Genomic DNA, 17,171 nt, shown 5'->3' with positions numbered 1-17,171 from the left:
ATATTTTTTAAAGAAATGTGTGGTTTTTATTATGCAAGTGATAATACATGTTAGTCATAGAAAAGATAAAAATCTATAATTCTATCATTTAGCAATAATGACATTAACACTTTGATATTTTTCCAGATATTTTCCTATATCCTAATTTATTTACTTTTGGTAAAATTAAAATGACAATGAAAGCCAGGCACCAGTGAAAGATGATACATTTGAGAAAATTCATGACCAAATAAGGAATAGTTACTTATGTTAGTCTGTAAGAGAAAAATATTTAAAGTACCCAGAGAGGAACCAACCTTATTTATCTTTCCCCCTTTTTCCCATAAAGAATGTAGATTACTTCTATAATCCAAATTAATAAATTCAATTAATTGAGTCTTTTAAATGGTTCAGATACTAAAAGAGAAAGAAAAGGGCCATGCACAGACAGAAGAAGCCCAGATGTAGGAGACAGCAGCAACCAAGATCCTTTACAAGTGCGGGAAGCAAAGGGGCAGGCTGTGGTGGCTCTGCCTTATTTACTACATGTTTACCCAGTGCCTCTAGGCACCCCATGCTCCCCAGCCCCTCTCTTCACTGATGCCCTCTCACTTGCCCCTTCTCCCAGAAAATGATGAAAGACAACAACCTGGTACGCCACCTGGATGCCTGTGAGACCATGGGCAATGCCACAGCCATCTGCTCAGACAAGACGGGCACGCTGACCACCAATCGCATGACAGTGGTACAGGCGTATGTCGGTGACGTCCACTATAAAGAGATCCCTGACCCCAGCTCCATCAACACCAAGACCATGGAGCTGCTGGTCAATGCCATCGCCATCAACAGCGCCTACACCACCAAGATTCTGGTAAGTGGGTACCAGGCACATCCACCACCAGAGGGAGCAACATTCATGGGATGGTACAGAGGTACTGGGCAGGTTGAACAATATGATTCATAGTCTCAAATCCTGCTAATATATTTTGGTATGGTCAGATAGTAAGCAACATGTTTCTGTTTGACTTAATATACTATTAATATTGCTGTAATGTTTGTGTGACAAACCTTTATTGTTAATTATGTTTTTTAAATCCTGTCACTGAACCCCCACTCCCCCTGCCCACACACACACAAACTTTTTATTAGTGTGCTTTTGCTGCATAACAAACTACTCCAAAACTTAATGGCTTGAAACAAACCTGTGTATTTCACTCAAAGTCCTGTGAGTCAGCAGTTCAGGCTGGGCTCAGCTGGATGGTTCTTCTGGTCTCAGCTGGGCTTCCTCCTGCATCTGCAGGGGGTCACGTGGACAGCTCTGCTGATCTTGGCAGAACTGTAGGCTGATCTAGCATGGCCTCAGCTGGGCTGGCTCATCCCTGCCCTGTGTGGTCTCACCTCTTCTAGCAGGCTAGCCTGGGCTTGTTCACATGGCAACAACAGGCCTCAAAGAGAGAGCAGAAGTGTGCAAGTTCTCTTGAGGCCTGAACCGCCACATAGTCACTTTTTGCCACATTTTCTTGGGCAATGTAAGTCAGGAGGCCAGCCCAGATTCACACAGTGGGAAAACAGACTTCACCTCTTGATGAGAAGTACCGTAAGGACATGGATTCAGAAAGGAGAATAATCATGGCCATTTTCACAATCTACCACTGATGATGATGTTGTTAGTAATAGTAGTAATATTATCCATTTTAATAAGAAAAACTCTCAACTTACTGTCAGCTAAGCTGCCTAGATTCACCATGCTATAAACCCTATCTGGTTTAGAAGCACAGGTTGCCCCTTTGTAATTAACCAGCACTGGATGAAGAGAAACCCAAAGTTCATCCATCCAGATGTCCATCAGCTCCCAGATGTAGAGCATTTCTGCCTCGTGAGCATCTGGGTGATCTGCTAAGCTTTTTTGTTTACCCTTCCAATGTGCTGAGCCCTGACCTCCTCCTCCTTCTGCCCCTGAGCCAGCTGCAACCCTCTCGATTAGGTGGGTTTGTAGGAGCTGCTAACAGCTTTGTCAAAATGGGGAAGAGAGCATGGGTCAGCAGCAAAGAGCCAAGGGCTGGTAGGGGAAGGAGGAGGAGGCAGCTCCTGCACCCTCTGCAGCAGCTGAGCAGCCACCCGCATCACCCTGGAGCAGCAGGCTAAGGGAGGCAGAACTGACAAAGGGGAAAGTAGGTTAGAGGACCCGTGAAGACAGTGATAGAGAACCTTGGGGTGATGCCAAACATGATGACGCTTTTGTCTTCTTCCCCCACCCCACCCAATTTGGGAATCAAGGGAGATCAGCGATGCTTTATTCTGCTCCCCAGGCTTTCCTAAAATAACTGGGTTGCTGATAATGATCTCCTCCTGCAGACGTGGCAGAGAGGGGAACAGGGCAATTCACAGAATGGGCTTTAGCCATGTGGGCACAGCCCTGTGGGGTGGGCTTGGATTGAGATGTGTGTAGTGCAATTATAGTCGAAAAGAGTTCTTGGGATCTGCCAAGAAGGCTGAGGAAACCTCTCCACAGTGATGAGTCTCAATTAAGCAGTGCTTTTTAGCACTGGAGGCAAAGCTGAAATGTCATTTCCAGATGTTGGTGGATTGAGTCTATTCAAGTGGCATAAAGGACAGGGGTCAGTCGGTCCATCTGAGGAAGTGCAGCTGCTGAGGTTGGAGAGAGGTGGGAACTGGGGTCCTTGGTTTGTAACCCAGGCCAGGTCCCTTACCTCCCAGAGTCCCCTCTGTATCTGGAACCCTGGCATCAAAGGATACCTGCACCTGTCTTTCTGGATCTTTCTTGTAAGTTCCCTGGCCACATTATTCTTTTTGCTGGGCGCTGACAGCCATCGATGTGGGAAGGACAGCAGAGCCTCTGTGTGACTGGGTAGTGGTTAAAACTTGGACTCTGGAGCCAGACTGCCTTCGTTCAAATCCCTCACCAGCTGTATGAATATAAACAAATTATTTAACCTCTCAGTGCCTCAGTTTCCTAGGGGAGGGGGAGAATCTTGGATTGTTGTGAGGATAAAGTGAGTTAGTTAATGGAAAGTGCTTAGCACACAGCACTCAGTATGACTAGTATTGTTGTTATTCAGCAATAAAATCATCCACTGAAAGGAGATTCCATTTGTAGCAATGCAGAGGTTAACAAATAAAGAGAGCAGAGGCATCAGGACTAGAGAAGGAAAGGCTATTGCCCAAAACTATTCAGCCAATTAGCGGCAAAGCTAACCCATGGATACCCTAAAGCTAGCTGTTGAGTCAGATGTCCAGACTAGGTTCCTGGTCATAGAAACCAACCCTGCAGCCCTCTAGTCTATGGTCTGCTTGGGAAGAAAGGTCTGGGGTCCAGAGGGTGAGATTCACAGCCAGGGCCTGCAAGCCATATGGGGCAAAAGGCCTCTGAGGGGCTCCCCTTTCGAGGCTCAGATGAAGACTGAGAAGAGGCTCGAGCTGCTCAGCTCAGGTCAGACACCTGGCCACCCTCCAAACCAGGAAGGAAATCTAGATTGCAGGGCATTCTGAAAACATACAAGAGGAGACAGAGCAGGAATGACATGCAATGTCCACCAGCTTCACTACCCATCAGCTTTAATTGAGAAATGAGCCTGGACTGGGAAAATAAGACCCTGGGCAGGGCTGGGCTCCCATACGCTGTATTTCCCCCTCCACAAGGAGGCCAGTTCCTCTGTGTCTTCTGGCTGTCTGATGCCAGGCTGTGGGCTTTTTAAGAGCAGGAGACAGCTGAGTCTTCTCTCATCCCCCTCGGATAGAGTTTTGGGAAGTGCTGGTTGGATGGGTGATGTAAGTGAATGGACTGGTGAATAAATGTGTAGATGAGTAATCAATGAGATGAGGGGTAGGTAGGGAGAAGGGGTAATGAATGGATGAGTGGTGGGTAGGTAGATGGATGGGTGGATGGATGAATGAGTAGACGGATGGATGGATTGATGGATGAATGCATGAATGGGTGGGTGGATGAATAGATGGGTGAATGGGTGGGTGGATGGATGGATGGTGGTTAGGTGGATGGATGGGTGGATGTGATGGTTGGTAAATGGATGGATGGATGTGTTGGTGGATGGATGAGTGGATGCATGGATGTATTGGCTGGTGGGTGGGTGGATGGATGGATGGATGGATGGATGGATGGATGGATGGGATGGGTAGATGTGTTGATTGCTTGATGGAATGGAATGGTGGATGAGTAGATGGATGGATGAATGAATGGACGGATGGATGGATGAATATGTGAGTGGGCGGATGGGTGACTATGAATTTATAGGAGTCTTGAGGCAGGACTGATGTCTCTACCTTCTACTTTTTTGTTCTTGTGTGGCAGCAAGAGGCAGGAGATGGCCTTGGATCCAGTCCCATGGCCAATACCAGTGCTCTCTCACTACCTCCAGCTTGTTGTGCTGGTCTCTTCCACAACTACCCTCAGCCATCCAGGCATGATTGATCCATAGACCTCCCAATTAGCTGATGCATTTTACTGAAAAAAAAAGAGTATTTGCAAGGATAGATTGCAAGGTCTACAAGATTCACAAACCATAGAGACCACCTAGTTCAGCCCCCTCAGTTTACTCTGAGAAATGGGAAGGGATTTGTCCCAAGTCACCCCATGGATTAGTGAAGTTCCAGGTGTTCCAATACCTAGCTTGGGAAGCAATGGTTAAGAGGTTTGACTCTAAAGTCCAACAGACCATGGTTCATATCCCAGCCGCAACACTCATCACCTATGTGACCCTGAGCCAGTTACTTAACCTCTCTGAGTCTCTGTTTTTCAGTCTATAAAGCGAGCATATCATTGTTGCTAACATTTACTTAGCTAGGCTCAATGCTGAGTGCTTTCCCTACCTTGCTTTGTATGACAGCCCACAGAGTAGGTGACACCACACCCAATGCATAGATAAGGACCCTGCAGTTGGAGCAGTTAAAGCACATGCCGAGAGTGCCCGAGCAGATCTGAGGCCAAGCCAGGATTGGAACCTAGATCTGTAACAATCCCAAGCCCAGGCAGGTCCCTGCCACTCAGGGCAGAGCTACACCTCTGCCCTGAGGCTGTTTGTCCGAGGGCTGTTGTGAAGCTTAGATGAGCTGAGGAGGTGTGTACAGCGCCCCGCACAGTGCTTGACACAGAGCAGGCAGGCGCTTATCCATGGCAGCCATTACTCTGTTTCCCTCTGCTGCTCATTCTGAGCCTTCCCCTCTGTAGTTTGCCATGCCAGCCACTGTCTTTCCTGACCCTTCATATCCCCTTCAGATCAGCTGGCCAAACAGGACCATTCCCATCTCGCAGCTAGGAAAACCACACTGCAGAAACAGAAGGGAACCTGCCAGGGTTGCTCCTCACCACCAAGTGGCAGAGCTGGGCCCAGAGAATTCTGGAGGAATTCACCAAGCAGGCAGGAGGCAAGAGTATTCCAGGCAGGGGGCACGACCCTGCAGAGGCTGAGAGATCTTAAGATGTGTGGCTTACTTAGGAAACATGGTGATTTGTGGCCTGGGCATTTCTGCAGGGCCAGAATGATGAGAGGTGAGGCTGCAAGAACTGGGGGGAGCCAGTGGTAGCAAATAAGCCCCTAATGGGCTTTCTCCTCCCAGCGTTCAGAAGAACCACCCCAGGCACAGGTGGAGGGTGGTGGGAGGGCTGAGGCTGCAGGCTGGGAGGCCTCTCAGGGGCCCAGCCCCATCCTGTATCCCATCCTTTCTGAGAATGGCAGAGCCTTTTTTCTTTCCATTCTTATTTCTTTTTTCTTTTTTCTTTTTTTTTTTTTTTTTTTTTTTTTTTTTGAGACGGAGTTTTGCTCTGTCACCCAGCCTGGAGTGCAATGGCGCAATCTCGGCTCACTGCAAGCTCCGCCTCCCGGGTTCACGCCATTCTCCTGCCTCAACCTCCCGAGTAGCTGGGACTACAGGCATGCACCACCACGCCCGGCTAATTTTTTTTTTTTTTTTTTAGTAGAAACGGGGTTTCACCACGTTAGCCAGGATGGTCTCGAGCTCCTGACCTCGTGATCCGCCCGCCTCGGCCTCCCAAAGTGCTGGGATTACAGGCTTGAGCCACCGCGCCCGGCCTCCATTCTTATTTCTAATCATCAGGAACTAAACTTGCCCTCGGAGGGAAGCTGCGTGAATCATCTTTTAGTCAGAAATTGCTTCCCTGCCTCAGAAACCCTAGCACACCCTCAGATTCCCTTTGTGGTCTCCAGTGCTTTGTACGTCAAGACTTCCACTAGCAGCTCTAGCCACCCTGCAGCTCCTCCTAGCCACAGCTGAGCTTTCAGATGGAAATAGCTCTTTCCTCCGACTCTGGAGGCACCACGCTTCCTTGGGAAAACATTCCCGTGTTCTGCCCAAGTCTATTCCGTGTACTGAAACCACCCGAGCGGACTTAAATTTTCTACTTCACTAGACCTCTTTTAGAAGAGATTGACACTACAATTGACATTTGAACTATTAAACTGATGGGCACTTGTGGAGCTGAACTGTTAGAAGTTTATGGCATATTTCTGAAACATAAGCTATTGAGAGAAAAACAAATCTCCCTGGAGCCCCTGAAGTGGTTCTGAAGGAAGGCTTCCCCCTGCAGGATGGTTTTCCTGAGTAGATAAGCCAAGCTTCGCCTGGTGAAGCCCCAGGTCCCCAGGACACCCCATTCTACACAGAGGTAGCCACAAGGCCAATAACCCCAGAAGGGAGGAGGGTTGTCTGTGTTGTATTTCCCATAAATCTTAAAACCTAGCAGATAGTAGGGAGGGCCGAGGAGAAAGGGGAAGAGGGGAAGCAGAGACAGCCCTTGAATTCAGATTTCCTGGGACCAAACCCAGGGCTCAATCTAATATTCCTGTGAGCCTCAAAGTCCCCCTGAGCCAGGCCACGCCCCGAGACTGGGCTCGGGCCAAGCCAATAGGGTCAGAAGGCGTGGAAGATGCTAGAAGGGACTTAGCAGGGCACTGAGGTGGGGAGATGGGCCATGGGGTATACGAAACAGCAGGGACCTGGGTGTTGAATTCAACAAGGGTATTGCTTTTGGTTGTTTTTGTGAACACCGTCTCTGGAAGAAGAGTTTAAAGGAAATCACTCCAGATGGGGAATTCCAGTTTTTAACAGAGCTGTTAGTCCCTTCACCCTGATACGCACACAGTGACACATACACACACACCACACACACCACACATACACCACCCATCATGCACATACAGCACACAACACACACCACTCACCATACACACCACGCAAACACACAACACACATACACCACCTACCACACACACACAACACACATAACTCACACATCACAACACACACGAACACACAACACACATACACCACCTGCCACACACATACAACACACAACACACACACAACACCCTACCACACACATACAACACACACCACGTACACAAAACACACTACTCATCACACACACATCACACATACCACACATACACCACCCATCATGCACATACAACACACAACACCACTCACCACACACATCATGCAAACACACAACACACACCACCTACCACACACATTCAACACAAAACACACACATACAACACCTACCACATACAACACACACCACATACACAAAACACACTACTCATCACACATGCCACACGTACACCACCCATCATGCACATACAACACAAAACACACCACTCACCACACACATCATGCAAACACACAACACACATACCACCTACCACACACACAACACACACATCACACAGACACACAACACACATATACCACCTACCACACAATACAACACACACACCACACACACACACCACCTACCACACATATACAACACACACCATGTACACAAAACACACACCACTCATCATACAAACCACACATAGAACACACACACAACATTCACCACACATTTAACACATACAGCACACCACATGCATACACCACCTACCATGCACATACAACATACACCACACACACCACTCACTACACACACCACATACACCACACATATAACACAACACACACACAACACTCACCACACACACCACACATCACACACACCACACATACAACACACACAGCACACATACACCACTCATGAAACACATCACTCATCACACACAAAACACACATACACCACCTACCATGCACATAACAACACACACTACATGCACAAAATACATACACCCCTCATCACACACAACACACATATACCACATTACCATACACAAAAACCACATACAACACACCACACACAACATACACACACCACTCACCACACACAGTACACATCACACACACATCACACATACCACTCACCACACATACAACACGCAGACCACACATACCCATGCACATACAACACACACCACACACCACTCATCACACACAAACACACAACACTCACCACATGCATACAACATACACCATACACACCACTCATCACACACACTACACAACACATATACACCACATATCACACACATCAAACACACAACACACGTACACCACCTACTATGCACATACAACACACACACAGCAGCACATATAACACACACTATGCACAGTACATACCATACACATACAGTGCACAACATACATGCCACACACACAACACACACCATGCACCACACACACAGACCAAACACATCATATACACACACACACCACACACATACCAAGTACACTACACATATACACACACCACAGACACACACCCCATGCATCACACACACACACACACACTCTGCACTGATGAGCTGGGGGAGGCTCCTGGGAGTCTACTCTCCTAGAGTGCAGCGCCTCTGCATTCCAGGGGGCTTCTGTAGTCCCAGAAACCCGCACCCACCTCCTGCCCTCCCCGCCTCTGGGGAAGACCCCAGGGCTCACTGGCCTTGTGCAGCCACCTCACTCTCCTCAAAAGCCAGGCCTTTAGAGGATGATTCTGGGAACCAAGTTCTGCCAAAATTTCATGTCACCTGGCATCCTGTTGGCAGCACCCCACACACAAACACAAAATTATTAATTGATTCACTGGACAAATGTTCACTGGCGGCCCATGGCACTGGTGGGGTGGAGATGTGGGCACAAATGAGGCAAACTGCCCTGCCCTGGTGACTGAGCCAGTGGTCTCTGCCAGGGAGACAGGCAGGCTTCTGGGAGAGGTGCTCTGTGAGCTCAGGGCCCAGGCCCCCTGCTTCGGCTCCTAGCCAACTAGACCCTTCCTTGCCGTGCAGCCTCACCTCTCCTGGCCTCAGTTGTGCATGACTGTAAAATGGGAGGAAGAACAGCCCCTGCCCCGTAGGCAGCTGTGAGCCTATGATTAGGTGATGCATGTGAAGAGCTCAGTAGAGTGGTGAGTGTGGAGCAGGCATCTGGGGAACCGGGTATGGCTGCAGCTGTTGAGGTCGGGCCTCCAGGCATCGGGGAGACGTCATTGCTGATGCCTGTCCTTAAAGGATGCTGGCTAGGTCACCAGAGACAGCCAATTAGCATAAAGTTGTTTTCTAATGGCCTCTTAGAAAAATTATCACATTGCAGTTATTGCAGTTTACCATGCTATGGAGTTCATTTAGGAGCTTTTTTTTAATTACTATTTTTATTTTTCGAGATGGGGTCCTGCTCTGACGCCCAGGCTGGAGTGCAGTGGCACAATTTCGGCTCACTGCAACCTCCGCCTCCCGGGTGTGTGTGTGATTCTCCTGCCTCAGCTTCTCGAGTACCTGGGATTACAGGTGCCTGCCACCACTCCTGGCTAATTTTTGTATTTTTAGTAGAGACGGGGTTTTGACATGTTGGCCAGACTGGTCTCAAATTCCCAACCTCACGTGATCCGCCCACCTCAGTTTCCCAAAGTGCTGGGATTACAGGTGTGAGCCACCACACCCGGCCTGTTTGGGAGCCTTTTAAGCTCTTTTTTTATTTCAAAAATGTGTGTAGGCCGGGCGCGGTGGCTCACGCCTGTAATCCCAGTACTTTGGGAGGCCGAGACGGGTGGATCACGAGGTCAGGAGATCGAGACCATCCTGGCTAACACAGTGAAACCCCGTCTCTACTACAAATACAAAAAAAAAATTACCCGGGCGTAGTGGCGGGCACCTGTAGTCCCAGCTACACGGGAGGCTGAGGCAGGAGAATGGTGTGAACCCGGGGGGCGGAGCTTGCAGTGAGCCGAGATCGCGCCACTGCACTCCAGCCTGGGCGACAGAGCAAGGCTCCGTTTCAAAAAAAAAAATTTACGTAAAATATATATACCATAAAATTTACAAACTTGGCCATTTTTAAGTGTATAGCAGTATTAAGTACATTCACATTGTTGTACAGCTCATCTCCAGAACTATTTTCAGGTTGCAAAACTAAAACTCTGTACCCATTAAATGGTAACTTTCTATTCTCCTCTCCTCCCACATCTGGCACCCACCATTCTACTTTCTGTCTATAAATCTGACTGCTCCAGTAGCTCATATAAGTCGAGTCATACAGTTTTTGTCCCTTTGTGACTGGTTTATTTCACTTAGCATAATGTCCTCAAGATTCCTTCATGTGGTAGTAGCATGTATCAGAATTTCCTTCCTTTTTAAGGTTGAATAATAGTCCATGTATGGATAAATCACATTTTGTTTATCCATTCATCTGTTGATGGACAGGTTGGTTGTGTCCAACTCTTAGACTTTGTGATTAATGCTGCTTTGAACATGAGTAAACAAATATTTCTTTGAGTACCTGTTTAAAATTATTTGAGGCATATTCCCCAGAATCAGACTTTCTGGATCATATAGTAATTTCATGTTTAATTTTCTGAGGAACTACCATACTGTCTTCCATAGTGGCTGTACCATTTTAGATTCCCACCAGTAGTATACAAGGGTTCCTGTTCCTCCACATCCTCACCAATATTATTTTTTGTTTGTTTCTTTTTTTAATCGTAGCCATCCTAATGGGTGATACATGCTATGGTTTTTCTGAATCCCATTTTTGCAAATGTTATCTATAACTTGCAGCTCTTCAAGTCATCATTCATTGATCTTAGCTCCATTCACTTCCCAGCATCCCAAAACAAGAGCATGAAATGTCCTCTCAAAGATATGACCATGGCTGCACTATGACCATGGCTGCACCCAGCATTCCCCAAGGGCCCCATACCGTGCAGAGAAATGTACTGGACCAAGCTGGAACTGGAATCAGGGGTTTTGGAGCAGCCTCAGGCCTGACCCTCTGCAGGTCCCTGACGAGGAGCAAGTCCCTTTTCTCCCCAGAGCCTGTTCTCTGTCCCTCAAAACAGGAACAATACCAATGCCTTAACTCCCTTACAGAGTTGGAGCCCTGGAGATAAAAAGGCTCATGGAAATTCTGCAGCAGGAGCAAAACTTTTGGGTTTGTCCGGATCTTAAAAAGCCAAAGAAGAAGAGGGGAGGGTCCCTGATTCTTAGTAATGCATGTAGGCGATTTCAGAGCTCAAGTTCATGGAAACAAATTGAATTACGGAGGAGGCAGCTCTGCCATTTGCAACCATGGATTGTCTGAAATCCTTTTAGAGGAAAATTAAAATATTTCACAGAGGGTAATAAAATGCTGGGTGTTTTGCAGGCATGACTGCTCGGCTCTCTTGGGCAAATAAGTAATTAGGCATTTTTATTTAAGTCCTCTGTGTCGTCATTTTCTTTCATTAGTAGAGGGAGAAAAAATTGTTATGGAAAATACATAAAACTCTGGAAATCAACAGAAAGTTAATTATAAAATTGCAAATATATATATATGTGTGTGTGTGTGTGTGTGAGAGAGAGAGAGAGAGAGAAAGAGAGAGAGAGAGAGAGAGATAGCACACAATAACAGCATACTGCAGAGAGAGGGAAGATCTTAGAACTTATTTTCCGAAACTTCAGACATGGGAAGTTGTGTCAAATATTCCTCTGCTTCTTAGTAAAACCTATCAAAGAGCCTGGGGGTGGGGCATTTTCCAAGGCACAGGATGCCTCAGGTCAATCTGGCCATGGGAGCCGGGAAGGTGCTCTGAGCCTTGCTCCCTATCCACCGCTGCCGTACCATCCACTGAGGGATCTGCAGTTCTTCCTCACTCTACCCTCCCTCACCACATCCACTTTAAGGAGAGGGTTGATATTTCCCTGAGCTAGAAAGCATGTGCTCCAGCCTCTGCATCTTACAGATGGGGAAACTGAGGACCTCGTTTAGGTTCAAAGGCTCTTTTTTATTTCCTATGCATCCCCAGGTCTCAGGACCACTGCATGTCGATGCCTGTATTCCCCCCATGTGAATCGGGTCTGCTCTTTGGGCCCGAGCCCTAGCTGCAGAAGAGGGGAGAATAGCCCAGGGATATGTCCAGTTGCTGACAGAAGGTCCACCCTGTCTCTGCACAGCCAGTCATGCTGACATCTTCCTGAGTCCACCTTCTTCCTATCCGGGCTGCTCTTTTGGGTAATATGAGGGAGACTGAGGACGAGGATGCAGAGGGCTCCTTGTGAGAGGTTCATCTGGTACTTCAGGGGGATACAGGCATGTTCATAGCTATTTCATCTTCAGAATTTCTCTAGGGTCTATCTCTGGTGTCTTTCACCACCCCTGAAGCCACCTCCACCTGAGTCGCCCGTATGAATGCTATTAAGTGGCATGAGTGGGTGTGTGCATTGGGGTCGGGGGGTGCACATGGGAGCCACCTGCAAATCTGCACTTTTGCAGCCTCTTGTGAATCCCACATCAGTGCCCATATGGAGGCATCTCATCCTTACCATTAACCTGTCTTCCCCACCACTCTGGTCTGTATTAAACCATCTAGTGAACAGTTAATAAGCACCTGCTGTGTGATGAGCTTTGCACTGACCCTGAGAACCCAGAGAGAAATAGAATGCATCTTGTTTACACAGGGGAAGAAAGACCCACATGGCAGTTTTCAAAAACAAGGAGATATTTGAGCTGGTCCTTAAAGGACAAGAGGAAGTTTGCCTGGCAGGGGAGGGAGAGGGACCCACCCGGGAGGAGCAGCAGAGGTGAAGGTACAGAGGCATGAAACAGCCTGTGTTCAGGCAGCCGTGCGAGGAAGTGACAGGTGCTGGGGAGATGCAGCTGGTGTTCTGGGAGTCTCCAGGACAGGAGCTAATGGTGTTCACACAGCCCTGAGGCGGGCACAGGGCCAGCATGAAGCAGGTGCCAAAGACTGTGTGTCTAATGTGTGAAGGGGAGAGGGAAGTGAGGGAGGGACTCAAGGAAGGGATAAGTATTTGCAGCGTATTCATATCATGGCATCTATAGAGCAGTTAAAAAGGAACACACTAGAGCCATAAACATGAATGAATCTCAAAAACAGAATGTTACAGCCAGGTACAGTTACAGCCAGGTGTGGTGGCTTACACCTGTAATCCTAGCACTTTGGGAGGCCGAGGCAGGCGGATTACTTGAGGTCAGGAGTCTCATGAGGTTAAACTGCATGAACTTGCCCATATTTGACCATTTTTGACATTCAAAAATAGCAGTTTCCATTGGTTCAACCTGATTGAAATCACAAGGGACAGTCTGTCCATCCTGTGAAATACCACTTACCAATCAAAAGGAACAGCTTATCAGCACATGCAGCAGCTTGCCTATATCTCAGGGGGATTCTGCTGAGCAAAGAAGCCAAGCTCCGAAAGTTACAGACTGTATGGTTCCATTTACATAGCAGGCTGAAAATGATGAAAGCATGGAAACGGGAAACAGATTAGTGGTTGCCATGGCCAGGGAGTAGGGGGAGAGAGAGGTGATAGCTTTAAAAAAAGGGTAGTACAAGGACCCTTATGATGAACTGTCCTGAATCTTGACAGTGGTGATGGCCACATTAACCCACACGTGGTGCCATTGCATAGAAAATGCACATGCACACACACACACAAGCACATGTAAAGCCGGTGAAATCTCAACAAGGTCGGCTTCCATCGCCATCTCAGTTGTGGTACTTGTGTTAATACTACAGTGATAACATTGGGGGAAACTGGATGAAGGGTATACGGCATCTCTCTGTATTGTTTCTTATTGCATGTGAATTACAATTATCTCAGAATTAACAGTTAAATACACACAGGGTAATGATTAATGCCAAATTTAAGACAGAAGTTGTTTCTAGGACACAGAGTGAATTATGCATATGGAAAGAGGTTTGCAGAGGGGAATCAGCTTTGTCTATAATGTTTTACTTCTTAAAAAAGAAAAATCTGAGGAAAGTGTGGCATAATGTTAAGATGCTACAAAGCTGGATGCTAGGCACATAACTTTGTTACATCGTTCTCTTTCTCATGTTTGAAATAATTCATAATTTTTTTAAAAGCTGATCTTGCTTCACTCCTTTCACCCGGAGCCAGGACTGGACCTGGGATGCAGAACCCTGAGGGTGCAGGGGATGGGCCAAGGGTTCCCTGAGGGCTCAGCCCCCAGCCCAGAGACCACCTGGTGGCAGTCCCAGAGCCTCAGTGGCAGCCAGGGCAGGGGCTCCCCTGACACAGGCCCCACCAGGTGCCAGCCGCTCCTGCCTCTCTCCGCAGCCCCCAGAGAAGGAGGGTGCCCTGCCTCGGCAGGTGGGCAACAAGACGGAGTGCGGCCTGCTGGGCTTCGTGCTGGACCTGAAGCAGGACTACGAGCCCGTGCGCAGCCAGATGCCAGAGGAGAAGCTATACAAAGTGTACACCTTCAACTCCGTGCGCAAGTCCATGAGCACTGTCATCAAGCTGCCCGACGAGAGCTTCCGCATGTACAGCAAGGGGGCTTCTGAGATCGTGCTCAAGAAGTAAGCGCTGGGCAGGGCGCCGGGGCTGAGGGCTGTGCCCTGGTGCAGGGAGCTGGGGATGTCAGGGTCATACGGCACTGGCCGCCATCCAGGCCAGGCTCAGCAGCCTGCTGGGCTAGAGTGGCCATCTAGCACCCAGAGCCACAGAGGGCCCTGCCCAAGGCCATCCAGGAAGATTCATCTTCACTTTCATGCCCCTTGGCCACTGTGTCTTCCACTATATCCTCTTAAACATTTCTATAGCCAGAGTCCTCCCCCTTCTCCTCCCTAAGCCACTGGTTCATCAGAAAGTTCTACCCGTTATCACACTTAGATCTCTCTTATTTCACTTCCTTTAGCATAGAACCGGTTGATGGTAGCTATTTTCATTATTAGCCACACTTCTCTGACTCCAGAGGAGTGCTGGAAATAAGCCTGGTGAACTAAGCAAATCCCTTCCCCTCTCTGCCCTCAGTTTCCCCACTTGTACATTGAGAGGATTGTTCTAGCCCCCAGTGGTTCTCAACCCTGGCTACACATTGGAATCACTCTGAGGAGTATTTAAAAAAAAATGATTCCTGGATTCACCCCAGACAAATTGAACTGGAACCTCTGGGGCAAGGCTCACACATGGATATTTATTAAAGGCTCCCCCAGGCAATTCTAATGTGCAGGCAGGGTCAAGAACTACTAGCCTGGGTTTTATGTGCTTTGTAAACCACCTCAGCTGTGGGAGTGTTATTTCAGATGAATCTTGTGAGTATATAATACATCAAAGTGGGGCTCCGCTTGCTGAGTGACCTGGGCAAAAATTGCAGGAAGGACGCCTGATTTCACCCTGCCTGGGGCATGGACTAGATGGGCACTGGATGACCAGCCACAGCCAGCTGAGCATCACAAGGGTGGGGAGGTGGTCCCTGAGCCGTTCAGAAGGAGCATTCCTTGGGCTCCCCATCTCCCTTCCATCCTCCCCCAGGTGCTGCAAAATCCTCAATGGGGCGGGAGAGCCCCGTGTCTTCCGGCCCCGCGACCGGGACGAGATGGTAAAGAAGGTGATTGAGCCCATGGCTTGCGATGGGCTCCGCACTATCTGCGTGGCCTACCGCGACTTCCCCAGCAGCCCCGAGCCGGACTGGGACAATGAGAATGACATCCTCAACGAACTCACCTGCATCTGCGTGGTGGGCATCGAGGACCCCGTGCGGCCGGAGGTAGGCCCCAGGGCCAGCAAGCTCAGGGAAAGGGGATGAGGCTGGGAGGCCAGCCACCTGGGTGACCTGAAATAAGTCACTTCACCTCTTTGAGTCTCAGTTTCCACACAATGCCCATGGGGATCTCCTTCCCCTGATCCTCATAAGAGGATCGCCCATGAGAAACAGTGTAGACCACACATGGCATGGGTCAGCCTAGAAGGACACAGAACCCACAGGTTGCCAGCAGGTGTTGCTCTGCCATGGGGGCAGTCCTCGAGCTGTCCACCCAGCCACCATGAGCTCTTCCCTCTGGTCCCCCAAGGGACAAGTGTAGGGGCTGCCCTGCCTTAGAAACCTCTTGCCCTGCAGGAGCCAGGATCTCCTGTAACAAATCCACAAACATGGATTCCAGGGTCCCTACAAAGGACACGCCCAATAGCAAGGGTCATTGCACTCAGGAGAACCCGAAGTGTGGTGTCCCTGTCAGTATTTATAGTTTCTCGCAGTGCAGATGCAGTTTACCAGCCAGTTTACCCTAGCAAGCTGGCCTAGGAACACAGCGGAGAGTCTACCTTTATCAGGTTTCCAGGGGAACAGAGCTAGAACATTAACTGCAGGTCACATTCTCAAGCAGAAGGGAAGGGGGCTGACAGGCCCACTTCACAAGGATCGAGGGAGGTGATGCCTATCAGTACACCTAGTGGGGTGCTCAGCACACAGTAGGTCTTCAGTCTCCTTCAGCTGAATCTGCACCTGGAGGGGAAGGCCAAGAACTCAGTGCTAGAGCTGCCAGGGTCAGGGGAAGATGAGATGTGTGTGGTCTGTGAGGCTGCCCAGGCTGAAGAAAGGCTGTGGGGAGCAGAGGAAGCTGTCCTGAATCTCCAAAACGCTGCATGGGTGGGCAGAGTGAGTCAGCTCACACTGCCAGGCCCCAGGGGAGCACCCCGGGCATGAGGCAGGGTGCAGGAGGGGCTTGCTTCCCCATCCTCCCAGGACTCACTCAACTGTTGGGTCCAGACCGGACGCCCTGGCCAGGCCCTGGCCGGGTCGATTGGCCTCTGCTGTAAGATTTGGTGCTGATGCTTTGAGGACCCACCTCCTCCACTCCTTAATGGACCTACCCTGACACTGTTCTTTGGGGGTCTCTGGCCATTCCCTACTCCTCTCTGAGCCTCAGCTTCCCTTTCTTTAAGGTAAAAGGGATAGATAAGATGCCCTCCAAGTTCCTGGCCCTGATGTTATAAGATTCTGCTTTCCAAAAAAAATGAAACTAGGAGGTC

General features: G+C 48.9%; 2 protein-coding genes across 10 annotated transcripts in view; both read left to right on the top strand.

Moving 5' to 3' along the window:
• SEC13 (SEC13 homolog, nuclear pore and COPII coat complex component) overlaps positions 1-17,171 on the top strand; it is a 534,021-nt gene that overhangs the window by 459,934 nt on the left and 56,916 nt on the right. The window lies entirely within an intron of this gene.
• ATP2B2 (ATPase plasma membrane Ca2+ transporting 2) overlaps positions 1-17,171 on the top strand; it is a 189,041-nt gene that overhangs the window by 138,320 nt on the left and 33,550 nt on the right. For all 9 annotated transcript variants that reach the window (XM_050781438.1, XM_050781437.1, XM_050781435.1 and 6 more), the window contains 3 exons: positions 608-850; positions 14,478-14,719; positions 15,675-15,909. In XM_050781438.1, coding sequence (XP_050637395.1) covers positions 608-850; positions 14,478-14,719; positions 15,675-15,909 — 720 coding nt within the window. The remainder of the gene's footprint in view (positions 1-607; positions 851-14,477; positions 14,720-15,674; positions 15,910-17,171) is intronic.

Source organism: Macaca thibetana, chromosome 2 (genome assembly GCF_024542745.1).
Source record: "Macaca thibetana thibetana isolate TM-01 chromosome 2, ASM2454274v1, whole genome shotgun sequence".
NCBI lineage: Eukaryota > Metazoa > Chordata > Mammalia > Primates > Cercopithecidae > Macaca > Macaca thibetana.
The sequence above is the reverse complement of the archived record's forward strand: the minus strand, read 5'-3'. Positions and strand labels throughout refer to the sequence as shown.